The 23562-nt window shown below is 39.3% G+C and overlaps 1 protein-coding gene across 1 annotated transcript in view; it reads left to right on the forward strand.

Annotated features, from left to right (window-relative positions):
• ramp1 (receptor activity modifying protein 1) overlaps window positions 1-23562 on the forward strand; it is a 67542-nt gene that overhangs the window by 39894 nt on the left and 4086 nt on the right. Inside the window, exon 3 of the mRNA XM_073473639.1 lies at window positions 3572-3710. Coding sequence (XP_073329740.1) covers window positions 3572-3710 — 139 coding nt within the window. The remainder of the gene's footprint in view (window positions 1-3571; window positions 3711-23562) is intronic.

Here is a 23562-nt window from a genome sequence, read left to right on the forward strand (position 1 = left end):
AATAGATTTAAGGACTGTTGATGGTCGAAAGGCTCGCAAAGAGTTGTTCAAACGGGTGTTTCAAAAGATGACGTGGTTTAAGTTGTGGTACTGAAGTGTCATGTCTCGTTTCTACTTCCTCCCTTTGTCTGGTTTCCCGCCCTTCTTGCTCCTCACCTGTGTTCTGTCAGTTAATCACCCCTTGTGTATTAAGTCCTTGCCTTCCTCTCTCTTTGTCTGTCCGTCTGTTCTGTTTTGCCCTTGTGTTTCTGTGTCTCTCTGTCGTTTCTTCCTGTCGTGTGTCCTGGCTTTGTTGGTTCCTTATTCTTCGCATTATTTCTGGTTTGTATTTTGTTTTGCTTTTGTCCTTGGAGTTCTTGAGTTTCTTTTCTTGCCTTTTCTTGCTTCTCTTTTGGATTTGGATTTTCAGCTTTTGTTGTTAAAGCTCACTTTTTGTGTGTCTGCGTTTGGGTTTGGGTCCCCTTTGTGAAACCACGACACCAAGGTTACCTTTTTTGATGCGCTGCAAAGATCCTCTAATGACTAGATGTGGGTCCAGCTTGAAAATTGTATTAACAGCTGGAATAAATGAATGAAAAAAACGTTCTCAATAAAGTTGTGCATGTCAATAAAGCTCTATTAATTTGATTCTTTTGGGCATCTTATAGGGTCACTTATAGGGCTGATTTCAATCATGAAGAAATGTTTTCCATGTAACCAGCTATCATTGCTTAAACCTAACTTCAGCTCAACCATATGGCAGATCGGAGAACTGTCACATGAATCATTTTCGGAACGGTTTTAGAAGATGTCATGGGGACGAGCCATCAGATCAAAAAACTTGTTTGAAGTCAGTGACAAACAGCATATTTGTCAACATATTGTTGCAAAGAGATTGTGACAAAAATCTGATTTGAAAATAAATCGGCAACTCTCTCTCTTGCTCTTCTTTTATGTCTGTGGCTTTCACAAACAATCTTGATCTTTGATCACGGTGTTTGATCAGAGTTGTGTAGACGAGTAGATAAACCTTTTCATCCTCCCTCTTCACAGCATGAGTTGGAGTCTTTGTAGAAACGTAAACAAGTTTGTTTTTTAACCTTTTATTCTAGAAAAAAATTCTTCTTTTCATATCTGTTTCTGTCCTCCTTCCCCGCTGCAGTATGACATCCATATATAAACATACACATTTGCATACATAATACAGTTGACATAGTGATTGTGAATGAGCGAGAAATACACAAAATGATCAGTCCACTCCTCCACAAACTCTCAGGGGGCAGGAGAGAGAGAAGTTGTAAGAGTTCAAATAGGAAGGGGATGAATGGAGGTGTACTGTGTACAGATTCACTCAGACAAAAACATGAGAAACAGCAGCTCATGAAGAAAATGAGAGAGAAAGAGAGAGACGAGTGTCTTGGGAATAAGCGAGAAAAACAAAAGGATGCCATGCAAGTATATGGAGGCTGCAGGGGAACAGGAAGAGGAGAGTTAGGAGGAAGTCATAAAAGAAGGATGTTCAGGGTGTTTTAGATGAGACAAGTGCTGTATATTAATGATACCAGTGTTGGGTAGCACTGCTTTTGAATGTAACTACTTACATTGAAAGATTACTGCCATTAAAAAGTTACTTGTTGTGTTACAGCATTACCAACTGAGAAAAGTAACTTTTGCGTTACCAAAAAATAAAAAAAAACCTCGGCGATTCCTTGTGCATGTTGCTGCTTATATTGTTCAGAGGATCCACGTCTACATTTAAATGTAATGACTCTATTGAACATAGTTTTTTTTATTCAATTAAAAAAATGTATGAAAAAAGAAGAAAAATTTCAAATCATTTGAAGTACATGAAAGTAAAGAGGAACCAAGGTTACCTGACAGGTAGTAGCTGAAGCCCTTGGCAGCTACGACCTTGCGCAGCTTCCTCTTCCTTCGTCTTCTTGGGGCCTTTTTCATACATTTATAGCTGCAAACTGAGCGAGAAGCGCAGTGACGAGTGGTGCATGTCAGGCAGGAGTGGTTAACAGCGTGCTCACCTCTGCCTCTGGGTTGGGTTGCCCAGACAAAATTGCACTTCACATCCACAGGTGGCTGCGTACCGCCTGCCAAGAAGCAGGAGAGTAACAGACACTGTGTGAACGCACCTGGGATTTTATGTTTTGTTTTGAGTGGCAGCAAAGGGAACAGGGGAAATACGGTGAAATTCTTGCAGTAATGGATTACATGTTTGATTGATGTGTTCCTTATTACAACAGAAAATGTTGTAGAGTACTCTACCAGCAACACTGAATGTAATGCCACAGTCTGGTCGTATTCATTCATTGATGCAAATGATTCAGCTCTGCCTCATGACAGTCATAGCTCTGCAGGATGAAGCAACTGATTTTCAGATATTTATCACTTTATAAGCCCAAAGCTGACATTCTCCTCTGGTTATTTATTTAAATATATTTTGAAATTCAAGTATATATTCATGTAGCCATATGAAACAGTATAAACCCAGAAAGAAGATTTTTCTTCCATCCTCAATTTGTGTTACTTAGAGCAAATTCACTTTGCATTTGCATTTATATTACAAAACAGAAGGTTTGCTCACTTTAAAGAATTTGCTGGGATTATGAAACCCATGCAGACAGCTGCTGATTTAATATTTTAAAGGAACCATTTGACATTTTGGAAAATGCTTATCCGCTTTCTTGCCAAGAGTAAGATGAGAATATTGATGCTACTCTTCTAAGTTTGAAGCTACAGCCTGGAGATGGGTATCTTAACTTAGCATAAAATCTGGAAACAGGTGGAAAACAAAGCCTGGCTCTGTCTTATAGAAGGTAAAAGGTTAATAAGTGAGCTCCAAAGCTGCTGGTAGGTGGATGTTTTGATCTGTGGACGAAGACGAGCTAACTATGCTCTTCATATTTTGCTCACATCCTGTACATGAAAGTCATCAATCCTCTAATGTAACTCTCAGCAGGAGAGCAGATAAGCATATTTTAAATAAAGCGAGCACACACAGTCCTCAAGATAGAAGTCCAAAGCTTCCTTTTTCAACATCTAAAGCATTAGACCATATTCACATGGTGGCCATTTTCCTCTTATGTAACGTTCAGGGTGGGAATTTTGGGATGTTATGCTGTTGTGTTTCAGGTTGCAAGTCGTATAAACATAGAAAATCTGACAAATTAATCGTCATTTTAGCACTTCTGGATACATCAACAACTGAAATGACAATAGAAAGTGAAAATCTGGAGGCACATTAGGCACAATGGCCGCCGTGTGGTCCATTGACAAAAAGAAGAAAATATCCAGAAAGAAATGTTCCTGTTCAGTACATAATCCCGACTGTATGTGTTGTTTTCGGGGTCTTGTAATATTGTGAGTAGTTACACAGCTAACACTGTGACAGCAGATGGTGTTTATGTGTCATGCCCCACAGATGGGGAAACATCTTGGGTTGCATTGACCCAAAAACAGACGAAACCATTTAAGGTCATGGCAGCTTGTCACCCCACTTTAGTCTTCAAAGCAAGCTGGTTTACGTTGAATTTTCTGCCTTTTTCTCATCCACGTTTCTCTTTCCTCTCCCTTCACTCAGCAGTGTCGCAGTGTGCGTCTGCACTGGCGTGTGGACCCCACTACGAGTTCGCCATTGAGGAGTTCTGCCTCAACAAATTCAGACTGGACATGCAAGAGCTGGACCAGAGACACTGGTGTAGCTGGGAGGACACAGTCGAGTAAGTATTTTTGGCTTGTGATCTATACAATCATCCAAGTTTTTGGTCACCTTCCAACAGCTGATTAGATACTGGGTGAGCAACAACAGAGAAAGAGAGTGAGTGAGTGAGTGAGTGAGAGAGAGGAAAGAACGAAAGGGGGTGAGAGACAGTTATAGCAGAGAACAAAAGCTGTACATTCCTGGCATGAACACACATCTTTTGTGCCTGTAAAAATATTATCTTTGCACTCTCTGTAAAAGATGTCTGGCACCACAGGATTTCATTGCTTTTACGATTTGAGTGCTAGTTATTGGCATCATAACAATTAAATAATCTTCATGATCATCAAACTGTTTTGTATTCAAACAATAAAACCTTAATTATAATATCACGCTGCCTCGCTGAGATAGCTCATAAGTCCCCACTCCCCTACTGTCATCAACCTTAGGGGAACCCAATTAAGCAGGTCTCTAATAAGTCTGACCCCGGGCTGGTTTGTTGTAGTCTCATGAACAGCATTGGCTCTGCTCTCATGAGAAGTACAGACTGTTGCTTTTCGATCCCTTTCATACTGCTTTGGTCGCAAGCCAATTATGTCATAGTAGGAGTGGAAAAAACCAAGCTGCAACGTCAATTCCGGTAAAAATGCGGTGATGCTCGGCCTATATAAGGACCTTAATATTCACTTAGCAAGTACTTTTCACTAAGTAGTCTAAATATCAACGCTTGCAATTACTCTAAAGTGGATAAATCCAAACACAGACTGCACTCTTTATGTTTGGATGAATAATGAATTGTCATTAGTGGAAGCCTGAACCATGACAGAACCACAAGGCTCTGTTTTTGGGCCTCTGTTATTCAATGTGTACATCGTTCATCCATGTGGAAATCCTGGTGTATGCAGACGACACGTTTGTATACGTTCACGAAGCTGCAAGAAACAGTGGAAAAAGTAAACTAATTGTGTCTTGCTTTACATAACATTTTACTGTTTTTTCTTGATGTTATTTCAAGATGTATTCATTTCTCTTCACTTTCACTAACGTTAGTTTGGAGACCTACAGTACCAGTTGGAACAATGACTATGGCAGCTTGACTTTACCCACAGTCAGACATGTCTCTGTTGGGTAGATTTGGTTTACACAGTACATAAAATAAGTGTAAATGGTGCGAAACATTAAACAGGTGTTTCAAGAGATGACATGGTTTAAGTTGTGGTTCTGAAGTGTCATGTCTCACTTTCTACTTCCTCCCTTTGTCTGGTTTCCCGCCCTTCTTGCTCCTCACCTGTGTTTTGTCAATTAATCACCCCTTGTGTATTAAGCCCTCGTCTTCCTCTCTCTTTGTCCGTCCGTCTGTTCTGCTTTGCCCTTGTGTTCCTGTGTCTTCCTGTCCCTTCTTCCCATCGTGTGTCCTGGCTTCGTTGGTTCATTATTCCTCGCATTATTTCTGGTTTGTACTTTGTTTTGCTTTTATCCTTGGAGTTCTTGAGTTTTGCTTATTTTTTTTGTAAATAAATAACTTGAAGCAAATAGATATACACAATTTACAAAACTTTTAGAAGTTTAACACCAGAGCAGGCACCAACATACTATACTATAGCCACATCAACTACACAGTCAACAACAGCAATGAGGTGACGAGGGAGAGAAATTACACAACAAACTAAACTATTATTCAACATTTTTGTGGTCATCGCTACGCTGGCAGCAATTGTTTAAAGTTAGGGAAAAGTCACCATCTGTTTTAATACAGAAAAAGTCAGCTAAGACATACATTTTTTTATTGTCAATTATTCGAAATCCCAATTGTTCCCTCGCCTTAACCAAACACGAAACCCTGGACTCTGGTGTGACAGTCCTGCACCTTGTATGTCCACCATCCACCCCGACCACCTCCCTGCGACAACAGCAAGGTACACAAAAGTAGTGTTTCATTCACTCAAAGAACAAAAAAAAACGTCGATATAACATATGATTGCTTTGCCATTATGTCACCACGATGTAAATACGAAAGCAATTCAGTAATATACAAACTTAATTTCTAGGAGACCGTTTCATGTTTTGGTTATAAGGATATTGTTGCTAAGATCTGGCATCTCAACAATATCACTGCAAAAAGGTCTGCTGTGGTATGAAACAAGCCTTCACATAACATTTATATTATCTAACTGCTTTATTTGGAGGTGAAACTGAAATAGAGCAGTCAGAGGTTTTGTAGTTATCTCTCATTTCAGGAAAACTACACACACAACTAGGTATAGTTCAGTCAGAGCCACTTTCGTCAAACCATTGACCATTTAGAGCATATGGCTTTAGTTATATTTGGTGCTCTCTGAGGGAGATCTCAAAGAATGTGAGCAGTGACGACGTTTCTGGAGAACTAATCCCCCTGTTGATAAACATACACAAACATTACACAATTTTAGTTACATCAACTATACCAAAAATATAGCACGGATGGAGGAGGTTGGGGTGGAGGAGGAGGGAGCTGGTATCAGAACAGGAAAGTGAGAAGTGTCAGGTTATTCTGTACACCTGCGTGGATATGATTGGATGTCAGTAGTTATGTAGAAGTATAAATAAAACAGATGATGATGTGGATGAAAGTCATAGTCGTTTCTCTACTTTTCAGTTTGGTTGTTGGACAGAAACTGTATCTTTGAACAACATCTGATCACTTTTTCTTAGAATTATTGTTCTAATCCTCCTCACAGAAAACAGAAAAAGCAGAAAAAAAACAAAAAAACAAAACTAAAAAATGACGAGTGAGTGAAGGATTAAAATGTCAAAAATCACTCAGCTGAGTAGAAGAGGTCAAATATCAGCACAGTTGCTTCCTCTTTGAGGAAAAGCTGCATCTTGGCCAAGATGCCACTGGGGATCTCTAATTCAGTTCAAATGACATTTGGTGTCTGTGTACGTGTCTCTGTGTGTGTCCTTTCCCTCAGATCACAGAATCGTCCTCTTTCCATTACACTTTACAAGCTTTCACAGAGAAAAAACGCTCAAGTGTCAAACTGACTTGGCATGGCAGCCTTTCGTCTGCATTCAAAGATATTTAAATTAAATACAGTATGTCATCTTCAGTGAAAACAACCCAATCGCTAGAATAAATGTTGGCAATGTAGGTTTCTGCAATTTCATGTTGTGCTTATGGTCTCCTTAAAAAAGCCAGTGGCAATGTTAAAACACTGGTCTGGTTCAGTGGTCTCTTGCTTGGTAGCCTTCTCGTTAAAAACATCCAGAGATTTCATACTTACATATGTTGAAACACCATTTCAAACAGCAGACATCTCATTGAAAATGTCCACTGGTTTCATGCTTAGATGTGTTTTAACACCGTCTCAAATAGTAGTCTCTGGTTTTGCAGCATCTCGTGAAAAATATCCAGTGCTTTCACGCTTACAAATGTTGAAACATTATCTCAAACATCGCACTTGCTTGCTGACGGTCTCATTTAAAGTGTCCAGTGGTTTCACGCTTACAAATGCTAAAACAGTGTCTCTTAAAGCAGTCTTTTGCTTTTGGCAGCCTTCTCGTTAAAAATATCCAGTGGTTTCACTCTTAGATATGTTTAAACACCATCGTGAACAACAGTCTCTTGCATGGTACATTTCTTATTAAAAATATCAGATGGTTTCATGCGTACATATACTGAAACACCATCTCGCCCAATGGTCTCTTGCTTGGTAGCCTTCTCGTTAACACTAACCAGGGGTTTCAAGCTTACAGCTGTTGTTATAATATACAGTATACATGTCACAGATGCTAATGCAGAGAAATTGCATGTCTATCTGTGCCCTTTCAAGCTAATGACATCCATAATACATTTGTACTCCCACAGCCCCTCAACTCATGATACTATTTGTTCTCCTGTCAATATGCTGTAGTGTTCACATCAACTCCCAGCATGCAATGAGAAAAGGTCAAAGACATTCCCTCAACAGGTCACCACACCATTACCCACCACTCAATGCAGGGATGTCTCACTTCGATTCAGAAGCAATGTAGCACACAGTAAACGCTAATGAACAGAAAGTCACGCCAGTCTGTAGTATTTCTAATCAGTCTATCGATGGAGATGGAAGCAAATAGCAAACACCCTCCTTTTAAATCAGACAGAAATAAACTACACAAAGGAAAATCACAGATGATAATAATAGCATGGATCAATTCTGATTAAGTGTCCCAGTAAGTGATGACAGTGAGCCAACATGAACAACACCAGGACTGTGAAACTGAAGCAGCTAGAAATAATTTATTTGGTGTAAAAAGGTTTTATATATATACATGTGGGAAGAAGCTTCTATTGACAAGAAACTATGAACAACAAAATGTCTTGCCTTCCTTCAGAAGAAAGAGTTGGATATTTGAAATATCTGAAGTAATTGGATGATGTGACCTTTACTTTGTGCTCCAAACATAAGACATGATGAACTCTGAGATCCATCCAGACGGTACTGGGGACAATTTCTGAATGAATGTTGAAGATTTTCTGAATTCTCAAACTATTTTTTCTTCCTTCCAGCCAGCCCTAGTTTTCCATTCATATCCAGACAGTGTGATCCATAACAAACTCTTGAAACCTACTTGAGTCAGTAAATATTAACTTTAACTGCCATTAATATTACGTCACATGTTTGTTTACTTATATAATTGATTTTATTTTCATTTAATACATACATTACATATCTACTGTGTCTGTGTCACATGACTGCGGGCCTAATTTGTATTGTACTTGCATGTATTTGAACATTTCGATGACAGACTTGATGGGGATGTTGACTGAATTTCAAGCAGTTGAAGCGCGGATTGATTTTGCAAAGTCCGAACTGAGCTTGCATCTGCAGACGTGGTGTTTGCTGTGATGGAGCAGTTAAGTCAAGCAAGTCCCAAGAGTCTTATAATCGATTTTCACATCTTATGGAAACGTATGGAAATCAATTGGAATACATTCTGATGTGTGAAACTCAGAAAGTAGCAGGAATAATAATGCGTTAAGTCATTTTGAATCAGCTGTGTTGAACCTACTAAGGTTCACCACAGTGAACTGCTTGCTGCAACGGAGAGCTGTTTACATTCAGTAGGCGACGTGTGACTCAATCACAAACTCAGATATCATCATGCGCTCAATACATCCTAATTCATGTTCAAATATTTACCGCTGGATGTGTAGCTCAATGAATCACTATATCAGACTGTCAGGCTTGTCTAATTACCTCCAGAAACACTTCCAAGGGAGGTGACACTGCAGCACAGACGGCGGTCACCTCATCACCTCCGAAAAGCTTGAAAGAGAGTAGATAGGCCTTCTTAGCAATAATTTGAATAAAAGAAAATGAAATGACTTCAGACGGGGAAAAGGAGAAATTGAGCTGTTGACAGGTGATCTTTAATTGGGATTGGTTGAATTATTCTCATACCGGCCCTGCTGTGACAGTGACAGATTAGCTGGTTGCATTTAGTTGTATGATAATTCGGAGAAGAATGTTGTTGCAGTTAATCACGTCTGTCTGCCAGCACTGACCCAGGTACGGAAAAAGACACTTAGCAGATGGAAAATATGACGAGTCTGTTAATGCAGATGGAAGGCAGATGGAAAGACATGGACGTCCAGCTGGAGACAGGAATGATAACATGTCTCCATCTAGGTTCAATTTGAACATTTTCCAGCATGTTGCTTTAAAAATTAAAGCGCTCTAAAGCTCTGCGTTTTAACCACTCATCTGACACTCAGTGTCACATAAACAAATCGATGCTTATAATATATTTAATTTTTATGTCCTTTTTATGATCATGAATGCTAAAAATAACAACAGCAGATACACGTCCGACTGTTAAGTATTTGTTTGTCCTCCGTGCTTTTATTTTTCAAACCTCTCACAGTTCCGTCTCTAATTACAGCTCAATCAGATTACATTATGATTAATCAGGACACGCTCCTGTCAATGCAGCGTGGTCACTCACCCTCAACACGAACCGCTTATATCAGAGTAGTTATTAGAGGCTGAGTCATGCAAAACAAGGTGAGCGGAGGGGAGGAAGCAGCTCTTATAGCTAACTGAGGTATGGTCGTTTTTACAGGCAGTATTAACACCAGTGGTGAAAGAAGCGTTTAGATCCTTTACTTTGAGGGGAAGGTCACCCTAAAATAAAACAAAAACATACTTTTTTTTCTCATCTGGTAGAGATTTCTGCCTTCTCTAAAATATAATGTAACTAGACGGCACTCGGCTTTTGTAGTTTGACAGAAAGAAGATAGTTCCTGCATGAAATTGCTCACGGCAAGGTCTGTGGATTACCTCGAGTAACTGGGTCATGATTTCTGGAAAGCGACAGAGGCTGTTACGTTTTTTTCGATTGCATTCTTTTTACACTTTGAGCAGCTAAAGTGCCTTTTAGTTCCATGATATTCAAGACAAGACAAACATCTCTACAGCTGATGTCTCCAAAACAATCCAGATGGATAAATAACACCTTGTTGTTTTTCTTCTCTGAAGCCCCTTTATACACATTCCATTTATTTCATTTCATTTCATTTGGGAAACTTTAGAGGGAAGTAAATGGAAGAAACATATTTCAGTTTCACTGTCATTGAAGAGGCATTTGAGAGATTTGGGATTCCCAGTAAATATTTATTTTTATATTATGTGGTTCTGAACTCGTTGTCAGGCTTCTTCCTGCCAGTAGTGTCACAACAGTGGGAAAATACGCTGCTACAAGTCCTGAATTCAAAAAGATTACTCAGGTTATAAATAAGTGGCAAAAACAAGCATATGCCGGCACAGTTTTTACCCAAGGATGATGTTGCACCCACTGCAGCCAGTCTGTCAGCTGCCAGCTGAGGCCATCTACTGGACCGAACCTTTTTGTCCCCAAAACATGTTAAAATAAAGCATTTTAAACTACTTTATATTCAGTTAGGTCATACTGCAGCACATCATTCAATAGGATCCTTATATGTTTGGTCTATATCTCTGAAAATTTGACTTTTCAAGAGCTCAGAAAAACAGCCCTGTTTAGCATTGTGACGATACATTTTTCCAGGTAATCAAGAGGGTTTTTAAATAGTTTATTAAAGGAACACTTCATCCTTCAGGTTATTAGAAAAATTAAAATTCTAAATCACATTAAATACCTCTGAGATGCAGTGGAGTAGAAACAGAAATGCTCAAGTACCTCGAAGTTCCAGTTTTCACCTCTGTCAGGCTCTTTTTTCCCCCTCATTCACCCATTAAATCTCTCACTAAAGTTTTCATAGCTTCTGGTGCCTAGGAGCTTCTGTGTGAGGTCAGGGTACCACAGACTCCTCAATAATGCACGCGTCACCTGGGTCACTGCACACGCCAGGAGGATGTGCACAGATTTAGTCTGCACTTGTGAATCTGCTGGTTTGTAACGACTCCTGTGGCCACACTGTAGTCATTTCAGGTTTAAAAAAATTGGGATTAAATATAAACTGATGAAATTGGCCAAAAAGAAACTGATCAGATAAGAATTGCTGGAGAGAAAAATATGGAACGATAAAGTATTTGGTATTCAGCTGTCATGTCCAATTACTCAGTGCCAGCAGCTTCTCTGAACAAAGAAAGTAGCAATTTAATTGCTTTCAGCCGGTGGGTGCAACTCCAATTATTGAGTGTCTGAGACGTCACAGTGATCTTTTCTGCAGCCATTATAAGTGGAAAAAGCCTTCTGGTAAACCACTGGGGCAGGAGTCTGTGATTTAATCCAATGACCACACAGAGATTATAAAAATACAACTCAATCATATTGTTGACCAGAATAAGAGCATTAGCAGAACATCATTAGTCAAAGTCCACAGAATTTGTTTAAGAGACGCTTCAGAGATAAATTAGAAATTCTCCTTCATCCTGTAAGCCTCTGAGTGGGCAGGCAGGTGTACGGGCTTGATTGACAGTTGAGCAGGAAGGGACATCGGTGCACAATGTAACGTGGGCTGCACTTCAAAGTTTGTGTCTTTTCATTTTGCGCCGCAGGCTGCTGTGAAGAGTTCCTCTGTTTGTAGACGTTGAGCGGTATGTGGACAGGCAGGAGGCCGCATCATGAAAACAAAAAATAAAAAAGGTGATATTTATGTCTCAAAAGAGCACAGAACATGTGATTTGTGATGCTGTACGGCAGAAAAATAAACATTCACACTGCTGTTGTTAATGTTGTTAGCAGGGTGAAGACGTGCTTTGATCCCAGTCTTCTTTTTTTAAACTGACCACGGCTCCATTAATCCATCTCCGTTCGTCAATGAACTACATCGCTTCACTTAAGAGGTTGGATCGACCTCATCACCCCCAGTTTTCTGTTGTGTATTGTGCCTGCAGTGGTTGACCTAACCAGCTTATAGTTTGCAATCAGATTCAGCCAAGAATCATATTTTTATCATCAGCATCCCGACCAGAAATCACCTGCAACCTTCGATTTGTCTATTGTGTTGTAGTTCCTGATGCACATAAGCGAAAAGTGTTTTTCTGAATAGGCCCAATTCACGGCAATTTCACTTCCATGTCCAGATGTTTATGTTAACAAGGTGAGAGAATTTCTGAGTTTTTTTTTGTTTTTTTTCTCACAAATTTCTAAATTTAAACTCTGAATATACAAGGTTTTTCTTGTAAATTTACTTTGCCGCAGTGCCCCTCGACTTTGGAACAACCTACCTGAGGAGATGAGTCTTGCAGAATCAACAACTTCTTCTAAATCACTTCTTAAAACCAACTTTTAATGTGAAGTCACCGTTTTAAACAGATTTTTAATCTTTTAATCTTTATATTCCTCTGATGTGATGTCGTCTTCTTATGGTCCTGTTATTGATTGTATTATTTTATTTATCTCCATTTTTGTTTTACTTTTTCTCTCCTCTTTGATTTTGCCTGTTTTTTGTCTTTTATTCATTTTACTTGTGATGACTCATGGCGGTTGGACCAGTCATAAACTGGACTTTCCCTCAAGACGCCGGAGTACCCATCTATACCGCTTGTGACAGAGAGTCAGTTTTTTATTTTTAAGTTATTTTACGTAAGTTACCGTACGTAAGTGACGTACAGAGATTTTTGCCATTTACGTAATGTCGTTATTTTGACCCAAAGTGTGAACAGAACAGCAACAGTTTGACAATGTTAATTACAGTCCAAATCTCATATCACATGTAAACTGTTTCTCAGCAAGCTTCATTTTTAAAGTCTAAATGGACAATGCATATTTATTATTGCTTACTTGACCTTGTAGCCCTGCTCATGCAAAACTGACAACAAGCGTCATATTTTGAAGCACAAGGCCACTGACCAAGCATCAGAACAAGTTGTCTGTGAACAGTCAGCAAGTAGATAACACAGACTGTACTCCTTTTGTTTTGTTTGTTTTTTAGTTTGAGCTGTGAGAAATAAATATGTAAGAGTGGAGCTCACATCACTAATATGCATTTGATGGAAAAATAAAGTTTACTTGCCCTCCATCTATTTCTCTAAACTTTAACATCAACAACTTGAGATAATCCGCTCCCTGTGAATATGTATGAGGTCTATTAACTATGCTTTTGCTTTAGTCAATCCATCTGCCAACCTCCGTAACACACGACCCTGTAGGCTGCATCTGCTCATCCGTCCGCTCTGTCTGTCGGGCTACTCGGTTATTTGTGGCACATTATTACTGCGTTCAGAGTGGCAGCGGCTTAACGCAGCCTCCAACACGCACACAGCTCCTGTTGCATTATGCATTATGCAGTTCAGAAACACCGCAAAAACAACTTTCTTTAATTTTAGTTTTCATTTTCTGTGTAAATAAACCAATTAGGCTCGACACAGAGCCTCCGAGGGGAAGACAGAAGTTCCAAAAAGTGTCTTTTTTTTCTCCTTCTGCTTATTATTCAGTGTGGCTTACATAAAGTCCTCATTACGAGTCATCAGGAGAGACACGACAGGTGAAAACATCATGTTTTTCATGCACTGGTCAATTTTGAGATTTTGGGCTATTTTGCTTCCATAAAATGACTAATTTCAGAATGATGAAAAGAAAATGTCCACAATGTATATAAAGTGTTAATTTTAGTTCAGATTTTTGTTCTGGTGATTGTATACATTAGTGAATGAAGCCTCGTTTGTGTTTAGAATTAGTTAATTTAATCAGAATTTTTTTTCTCATAATTTAAACCATAAATGTCAATCAATCGCCAGATTAAATATGTACGTTTCTGCTAAACCACAGAAAAGTTAAAACTTTACGTTTCTTTATGTTGAAACTTTACGTTCATTAAGGTTCAATTTTCCATGTTCTCTCTTGTCTCAAGGTTTAGGATGCAACATCATCCTAAACGTGTTTTGGCTTAAAATACCTGTTCTGGTCACACAAACACAGCTTGGAGATCGTACGTCTTCCCGTCCAAAATATGTTATTCGTCGCCACAAACACGGCTGGAAATTGTCCCGAGGTCTCACACTTACACATGTTGAAATGCACACTTGAACACCGGTCACCAGCTTGGCAGCCTTGTTGCCCACAACTACACCACCGTCCCTCCTCCCTACATGAAAATCAGATAATAAAGATCTAATGTGAACGCAATATGACATGTTTTGTGGAAATGTCGGTACATGTAGCCGATGACAGATACAAGTTTTAATGAACAGGATCTGTGGTTTGCAGAAACGTTAAATGTTACGTTTTCCTTACTGTGTTCTGATTTACAGAACATTTTATTCTGGATGAACATGCTGAATGACGCTAAATGTATTCTATTAGTTAAAAAATGTTACCCTATTAGCTGCACAGTCTCCCCTTAACGTTCCTATCTTAACTGTGCAGTGTTGATTTTGGTGACCTTGTAAGCTATGAGGTAACTAGTAATTTTGTCAATCAAGTCAGCTTGTTCTCAGCACCTGGCTGGGGCAACCTTATTTCAGGATCAAAAATAGTTTCCCCAATAAAGCCAAAGACCAATATTGTGTGTTTGATTAATCCTAATGAAGGTGTTTATTCTCCCCCTTTGCCCTTATCTCTGTTTTTGCAGGCTCTTTGGTTAAAAATAGCTCAGTTTCTTGGTTTTACGGGAGCTTTTTTCCTGTACGATTGTTGGAGGGTATTTTGGTCAGTCAGTCATGCATGCATGCCTGTCAGCCGTCTGTAATTATTTAAAAACCCTGTTGTGAGTGAGCTCACATTGGGTTATGTGCGAGCCCAGGCCAGAAAAATCCAGCGAGCTCTGTAGAGCGGAGGCTAATTGAAGTTCCCCTTCTACGGACCTCCGTGAATAAACGGCTGATTAGTCCCTGATTAGAAATAGATTGCCGTATGTTTTTACAGCTCTAATGACTGGATGACGTCCAGCATCGCCTGGATTGCCTCGAGACTGCAGCTGTTATGTTAAGAACATTAGGACAGTGATTTGAATATTTGCCCTCCTCAGGATGGTTTTTCAGTGGGATTAAAGTTTGATTAAAAAGGAGTCACTCGTTTTTGAAGATCATCAAACTGGCTGGGGTGCATTTCCTTCCCCCTGATCTGCTGCTCGGAGGGAGAAACCTCTTCATTACTACTTTTTCATTCGAGGGAACAAACATCATCTCTTCTCCTTCAATGCCGCAGCTCCAATTCATTATAATCTTCCACCTCCTCTATCATCACTATAATATTTTGGCACATGCACACAGCGCTGTCTTTGAGAATCTGATTCAGAACTGAGTACATATACTGAAGCCCTTAGAGGCAGGAGGTGTTTCCCTGCTCTAATTGAGCCATATCCTTGTGTATCAATACTGCAAACATTGTCTTTGACGACTCGTTGGTCCCTCTGGGTTTCTGTTGAAGCAGGAATTCAGGATGAGTTTCCCCCAAACTGTTCTCTCTCTTCATTGTTCACTCTTACCTTTCATCTCCTCTCTCTTTGCCTTTGTGTTGATAACCCATCTTCTGAATGTGAGAAAGAGAATGTATTGAACACAGAGACAGTATCCCCTTATAATATATCAAAACTGTCATCTGTGCTGGTAAGATAACAGAACAAATAAATGAATGACTACAGGTTTCAGGTCATATCCGATGCAGTGTTCCTTTTATATTTTAAATTTCTTGTTAAAGTTCCCTCCGCCAGTCAGACAAATTTTCATTATAGTCACCATCAAGATGCACAATATGTAATTTCTGCCACTAGGGGTCTCTCTATCAAAACAAAACAGAAGATGTTTGTCCTTGGGAGGGCTGGGTGGCCCGGCTAGCTCTGGAAGAGAGGCCAGACCTCCTGGATGTTAAACAAAAAGAGACCCAGACGTAATACACACAGGCAGGCATTTAACTGAACAGAAAGCGAGCTTTGATAAAGAAAGATGTAATCCAAAAAAAAAAAAAAATACAAGAAACAAAAGGCAGGTGGCAGAAGACACAATAAGTACAAAAAACAATGCAAAAAAAACAACTAAATCAAGTACAAACCAATGAAGAGCTGGAGACACGAGGAACAAGACTGATGCGGGGATACAGACAGGAACAGGAAACATGTGACAAACAGAACAGACGAACTGACAGAGAAACTGAAAAACACAGGCTTCAATAGACAGGACTTATTAGCAAATGAAATACGGGGGGAGAGGAGAAAAAAGTCAGAAAAAGGAAATGAAAAGCAAACATGAGAACGGAACTTCATAATAATACAGGAAATAACTACACCACAAACTCAAACCAACAGTGGAGGAATAAAGATTGTGCTCTGATCTGGAGCCATTTATCTTCACTCCTGTTTATCAACCTGACTGCAGCAACAAGCACATATTGTTTGTGTGCTGTAACGTTCTCTTGAGTAAACTTATCAATTATCTTGGTTTGAACACTGTTGGAAACATTTTCCAATAGTGAAAGTACACAACTCAACAAAATATATGATTTTATAAAGGTCTAGTTGATTTTATCATTCTAATGCAGACTTCTTACATATTATATCTTTAAGTTATGCTGCTCAGGCACTTAGTGGAAGCTCTGTCACTCCCTTCACCACAAGCTTTTAGGTAAATTATACGTAAATGTGTGGTTTTTATATGACAATGTGTTTTTACAATGTATTCCACAATGATGGTAGAATTAAACTCAAAGCAAAGAAAGTTAAGAAAAGTGCTCCAACTGCATTAACAACTACACATAGATTATATAGAATATATCATATTTTATAAGTAATCTTTTGAGTTAATGTACTTTTTTTCATAAAAGACATGTGGCAAACAACATAAACAGAAAGAAAAGAGAAGATACGGAGAGAGAGGAATGTCACGTCACGATGAAAGTAATGAATTAAACGATAACAAAAACAATAAAGTAAAGTTTTTGGTTCCCTTTCTAAGAGCCTCTTCAGTTATAATGCTTTTGACGAAAAGGTCAGCATGTGTAAATGATGTGAAACGGCCACGCTGTAGCATCTGAGTTAGTTTATGAGTCCAGGTGTGGTCGGCATATTTTAGTACGGACAAGGACAAACATTTATATACACACATGTATAAACTGTATAAACAGCCGCAGGAACAAATTAATACCCGGGGTAAACACACACAAAGCACTCCAACACAAACACACATGCAGTACATATGCAATTATTCATACAAACACAAGCACACATGTGTCAAAAACAAACGTCAGCGCAGAGCGAGCTTCATCTGTTCAGTGTGACACCGACTGACTGATTCGAAACAGATAGAGGAGGAGGAAAAGTAGCAACCGAGAGAAAACTGTGTGTTTTGGAGGCCAGAAACGCTACAGAAACGCCCTTTTTTAAACTTTGCAAAACTATTTTATATTTTCACTTTTCCTGTCGTGTAGGAAAGAGGGGGCTGTACACACACACACACACACACACACACACACACACACTTGTGCACAGCCTCAGATGTTTAATCTCCCCAGGGGGAAAGGGATGCAGGAGGTTAGCAGAATAACAAAGTAGAAAGAAAAAGAACATTTTGTGTGATGTCCTCAGCGGTGACAGATTGACCTGTTTTCCTTTGGATTTCTTTGGTTTCAGAGGGAGGAATCTCTCCCTTTGTGCTCTGATGTGACAGAAAGGCTCCACTTCATCACTTCCATTTACTGTGGAGGGTTTTGGTGATGACACGCGGTTCAAGATTACAGGACAGACACCAGGTCGTGTTTAGACATTTAGAACTGGAACTAAATGAACGCAGATATGTATCTTTGTGTCAAGTGACAATAGTCTTTAATCTTCAATAGACTTTTCTCTGTCTCCTGTTCTCAGCGCCTGCCGCAGTCCTTTGATGCTTCATGACCCATTTTCCTTCTCCAGGAGATCTTTCTCATCTTATCAGACGTCCTCCTCAGTTATAATGAATAACAATATAATAACCATATCAAGTTGATCTTATCTTTCATAAATTGCCCACCAGCTTGACTTCTTAATCTTTTAATGACAAGGGATGTTTAATTTGATGTTTCTAATAGACTCAGCTGTTCTTGTGTACTTAAAGGGTAACCCCGCCTACTTTACACGTTAAAGTGTGTTTCCAGGTCTTGCGGAGTACTACTGCATAGGTGAAAAAAGTAGTATAAAGTCTCTTGTGGATCCAGAAGCTGCATGTCGTCTGATAAATGATGTCGCTCTGTGGGTAATGTAGGCGCCAGGTTTTGAGGTTTTGTTATTGCACAAGAGATATTATTGTTTTTATTCCTCACATTCTTCTTTGTACCTACATTACCCACAATGCATCGTCGCCACTGAGTGACATCACTGGAGGCAATTTATCAGACAACATGCAGCTTCCTCTGGAGAAACAAAAGATTTCATACTACTTTTTTCACAAATGCAGCAGACCTGTAAACACACTTTAATGTGTAAAACTGGTGGAGACGCCCTTTAATATTGTAGATTTATTTTAAGGATGGCATCACAGCACTAAATATTTTAATTTAAACAACTGTTAAAACTTCTTGTCTGTTCTCCATATATCTGGGCAAATGTCTAATACCAATAACTTCTGAACAAAGTACAAAGTTATGTTTTACACACCAGGTTGCCATGAAACACATTTTTCTCATTGAAATAAAATATCATCATACACTGAATTTAAAAACGTACACTATTTTTGATGAGGGTCCTCTGGGATAATGATTCAGACTGAGCCCAGACCACACACACAGTCAGACATATTTCTTCAGTTGACTGTTTACAGCAATTTAACACAAACAGCCAAACATCTTCAGTTTCAAGAGGGCTTCAATTGCATTTCCATAATTAAGGCTCCAGGAATAAATACACATCATGTTATTTTTGTGAACTTTTCAAGTGTTTGTTTTGCACCTGACATTTCCTCAGAGCTCTGATTATACTCGTGTTTATCATCATGAGGCTCCGAGTAACTGGAGCTACTTCCACCTGACAGAACAGAGTATGCAGCATGACGATGTGTTAATATTATTTAACCCTCTAGACCCCAGAGCGTCCGTTCTATCTTACATTAAAGCAATTTAAAATCATTCCCAGTGTATCAGAACACAGAAAATAAAGTCCTGAACTTTGTAATGTGTTTTGATGGTGGTTGAAACTCTGCACAGAAGGGCCCTTCCCCAGCAGGATTCAGACCCAGGACCTTCTTGCTGTGTGAGGCAACTGTGCTAACTACTGCGGCTTGTGATGCACTCTTTGTTGGGGTCAGAAACTAAATTAGGCCACAAGTTTGTTACTGATGCATCCAATAACTTTTACAGGGATAACGCCCAATCAATCGGGTGATGACAATCCAGTCGGATGGCTGAAAACTGTCCTCTGTTGAAAAGAAATGCATTTGGTTGCACTGGTGGGGAAAGTTGAAATGAAATACAATCTAGGAAGTCCTGTTTGAGTAATTGATACATCAGTATCAAGGATTATTAGACGCCTAAATGCAGCACAGCACATTTTAGACCTCTAGGAAGTCACAGCAGCAGTTATTTAATCTTTTGTTGCAACGATTGCATGCTAGACTGAAGAAATTCACAAATGTTGCAATATAATCCACCAGGACGGTGACTAGTCTCCTTCAAATGAATGAGTTTTTTTTTTTTCACACAGGGATGCAGTTTGTCTGAACATGACCGAACAGCGCAGCGTGACCCTGGAGATGTTTGCCACTCTGATGATGATTTCAAAGAGAAGTTTAACACGGCTAAATATAAACTGCTCCTGAATATAATATGACTCAGAGGTTGTCAGGAGGGCAACAGCAAACACGACATAAGTGGGCTTCCCAAATTACATTTTACTTTTTCAGACTTTCAGACAAATATGACATATTAAAAGCTAGAAGGTGACAGCATGATATTAGTCTGTTTTAAAAATAGTATTTCCAAACTGTGTGAGTGGTTTCTGTAGGAATTATCACTCCTCCACTTAAGCTTTTACAGGGTGGGAGGAGGATTTCTCACTAATGTGTGTGTGGATGGGAATTCTGAAAATGGCAAATGTACAAAATGTTTTAAACTGCATCTGGATCCACACAGCAGACGTATAATTTTCCAAGTCAATAAAGTCCCATTTTGTTGTGAATAAAGTAAAATACCATCTGGTTTTGTGTTAAAGCGCTCAGCGAACTACATCGTCTCGCTCATCACGTCACCAACACCAACATGGCCGCCACCGTCTCAGCACAGAAAAAGTGCTAAACAAGATGGAAATCACAATAAATCTGGTCGAATAAACAACTGCAGCTAGGTGAAAGGGTAGTTTGTCAGTTTTGTGAGCTGCTGTTATACAGGAGCAGCTCTACAATGTTTAAGTAATGGGTTTTGGTGAGCGTTCAACACTAATGCAACTGTTGGCTGTGTAGTCTTTATAATTACGTATTTTCACAGTCTTATATTTCATTAGTTTTATGACAGTGTGTGACCAAGGGCGTGACTTTGGCACGCTGCGTTGTTAAACGACACACGAAAAACAAAATGTGTCTTAACACAGAGCGACTTAAGACATTGCCGTCTTTTTGAGGAGCCGTTGACCCTGAACAAAAACACATCTTCCTTGGCAGAGATCATGTGAGTAGTTCAAGTCTCTGTGACTCACTGGCATCCTTCTGCCTTTAAAGGACAACAGCAATTACGTAACTAAGTCACATGTAACCACATCTATTTAGCTTCATACCTGTCCACCTTACGCACCGAGCTCTGTGGCTGTCCCCCAGTGGAGTAAAGGAACAGTCCAGACTCATTTCACAAGTCAGTGGAGCAGCTTTGCTCTGTCTTTATTTATTCATCATCCAGGTTTTATTTATTCACACTGTGCTCCTCAGTCAACAGATCAAACTACTAAAAACACCATGCGCCTGCTGCATTCAGCTCCCTCTGTCCTTCATCTTTGACATTATAAATATGGTCAGTTATGCTTTAATTTAGACCTGTCTCTCACTTTGCATCTGTCTCTATCTCTTTATTTGTCTCCACCTCTGAGTTGATCTGAAGATTAATTTTTCATTTGCTCCCAGACAATATACGAGCACAGGTTTTGAAATCATTTCCAAGCATCATTTTGCAAGCTCAAACTCCTAAACATCCCTTTTTCAAAACACAAAAAATAAATGTAATATTGCATACTTCATCTCCCACACACATCACACTTTCAGATTAGAAAATACAAAATGAAAAACCACTCGACGTGAGAGTGGGCACACAGTTATGCTCAAACTTGACCATGCTCACTGGTGTGTGCTGTCTGATAATGCAAAATGATGTGGAAGTGATGGAGTGAACAAAATTGCACTCACAACAGGAGAAAAAAAGATATGTGAGCAGAAAACAGACGGTTCGATATCATTTTAATCTTGTTTATGTCTAGTCCTTTCCATAAAATTCATATTAGGTCTGCGCTGGGCTGTGAAAAGGGGTGAATAAAAGCAACAGGTGAATCCCTGAAATGTGACATAGCATCCTTTGAAGTCTACAGAGGATGCAACACTGACTTACTCTATGTGCTGATTTACCTCCCAAGGAATACTTTGACCTTTGTTAGCAGACACAAATGCCTGTAGAAGCCCGGCATATCATTATCAGTAGATCTAAAGTGATTTTAAATGGATGCCAGGGCAAGAAACTCTGTTACTGTTTAGAATAGCTAACCCTGTGTGAAGCAGCACCGTTTCTTTGTCTAAATAAGATGAGCCGTCTATGTAAACCTTTTTGTCCACTGTCCTGAGGTTTGAACTGGGATGGCAAATGTATTCTGGAATAGATAATTCGGGGAATGGTGCAGACTCAAACTTAACATCCATTAGTTGGTGTTAACATAAACACCAAGTACGCAACTGGATTAGAGTGTCTGGCTTTCTCGATAAACTTAATACTTTGGCCTTTTGAAGCCTTTTGATTACATCACTGGGTTTAACAGTCTCAGTCTCAGTAGAGCACATACCTCCGCCAAGGCCAAACAATCTCCTTTAATTCAGTCAAGCCACCCATAACTAGCTTAACCATAATTTTAGGTCATCAGGTCAGCATCAAATTGTACTCACTCATAGACCAACCAGCTAAATACACCTACATTTTTTCATCAATATCCATTAATTATTCCCTGATAAATTAACAAAAATGTTAAAAAATAAAAAATACCCTATGTATACAAAGGTGAGAAAAATGTCCTGGATTGCTCCCTTTTATCCAGATCCGCGCAAAAAGTTAATGGGGTCTATTTTGGGTCGAGACTCATCCTCTAAACAAGTTTTGTGAAAATCTGTTCAGTAGTTTTTGTGTAAGCCTGCTGACAAACCAACCAACCAAAAGACAAACACGTGTGAAATCAGGTAAAAACAGTCTAAAAGTTGCATTTCTCTGCTCTCTGCATTGACCTAAAAACAAATAACCTCTCTATTTACTCTTTTTTTCTGCAACTGTGTTAATCTTAAATGTCACTGCACCTACAGCAGCCAGCAGTAACCCTGTTACCACTGTGCAGTCGTTTGCTGTTTATTGATCCTCACAAAGAAAACAACAAGAACATAATGTAATATGGACTCTTGATTACTGCGCTGATCGAAACCCGTATCATTTGAAATTTCTATTATTTGTGTTACTGTAAAAGAGGAACAGTAAGCTCCGTGTTGCTCACCAACACTTCTGTTATCTCTAATCCTCAAGATGCATTCTTGAAGTGGAGTATCTGTGGTAGTACTATTGGTCACAGCGCTCGATGTTAGGATGGAGATCAGTGGAAGAGGAAATTCAATTTTACACACTTCTAACTGCCTCATTGTTCTTTCCATGTTCACTTCTTTCTTATTGATTGGGAAAAAATGCATAAAAACGTTATGGTCAATACATGCATAATACAATGCATGTTCCTTGTGCTCATGAATACATGTACACACACTTGCCCTGTGGCCTGTGATGTGGCAGAGGTTAAAGACATAAAAATAGTACTGAATGTTTCGGTCATGCAGTCAGTGGCCAAGGTAAGATGGATCTGAAACTGCTGACATTTCTTCAGAAATTAACAGAAGTTTAATTCTGTACACAGAGTTGGATGATCAAAAGGAACTAGTTACAAAAATAAATGAAATACTTGATCACATCCAGCAGCACACACAAACACACACTCTCTCATAGAAAATGCATGCTGTCAGGTTTAATTTGACGCTGACCGTAACTTCATGTGGTGAGCTTGTAACCGGCTGCATCTCTTTGTGTAAACCACCTCGGCCTTGACTCTGCCGGTGACTTCTCTCAGTCGGTGACTCATAAACATCCTCCGAAAACCTCAATGCTCATTAGACCAGCAGCGTGACCGGAATTCTCTTTTTCTCTTTCCACAACTGATTTGTCAAACTTCAAGGATAAAGCAGAGGAAGGAAGTTCACAAGTAAACAGAGTGAACCTGCCACCCGAAGCAGCCACAGTGCTCTGCAGCG

This window comes from Pagrus major, chromosome 9 (assembly GCF_040436345.1).
Source record: "Pagrus major chromosome 9, Pma_NU_1.0".
In the NCBI taxonomy this organism is placed as follows: Eukaryota; Metazoa; Chordata; class Actinopteri; order Spariformes; family Sparidae; genus Pagrus; species Pagrus major.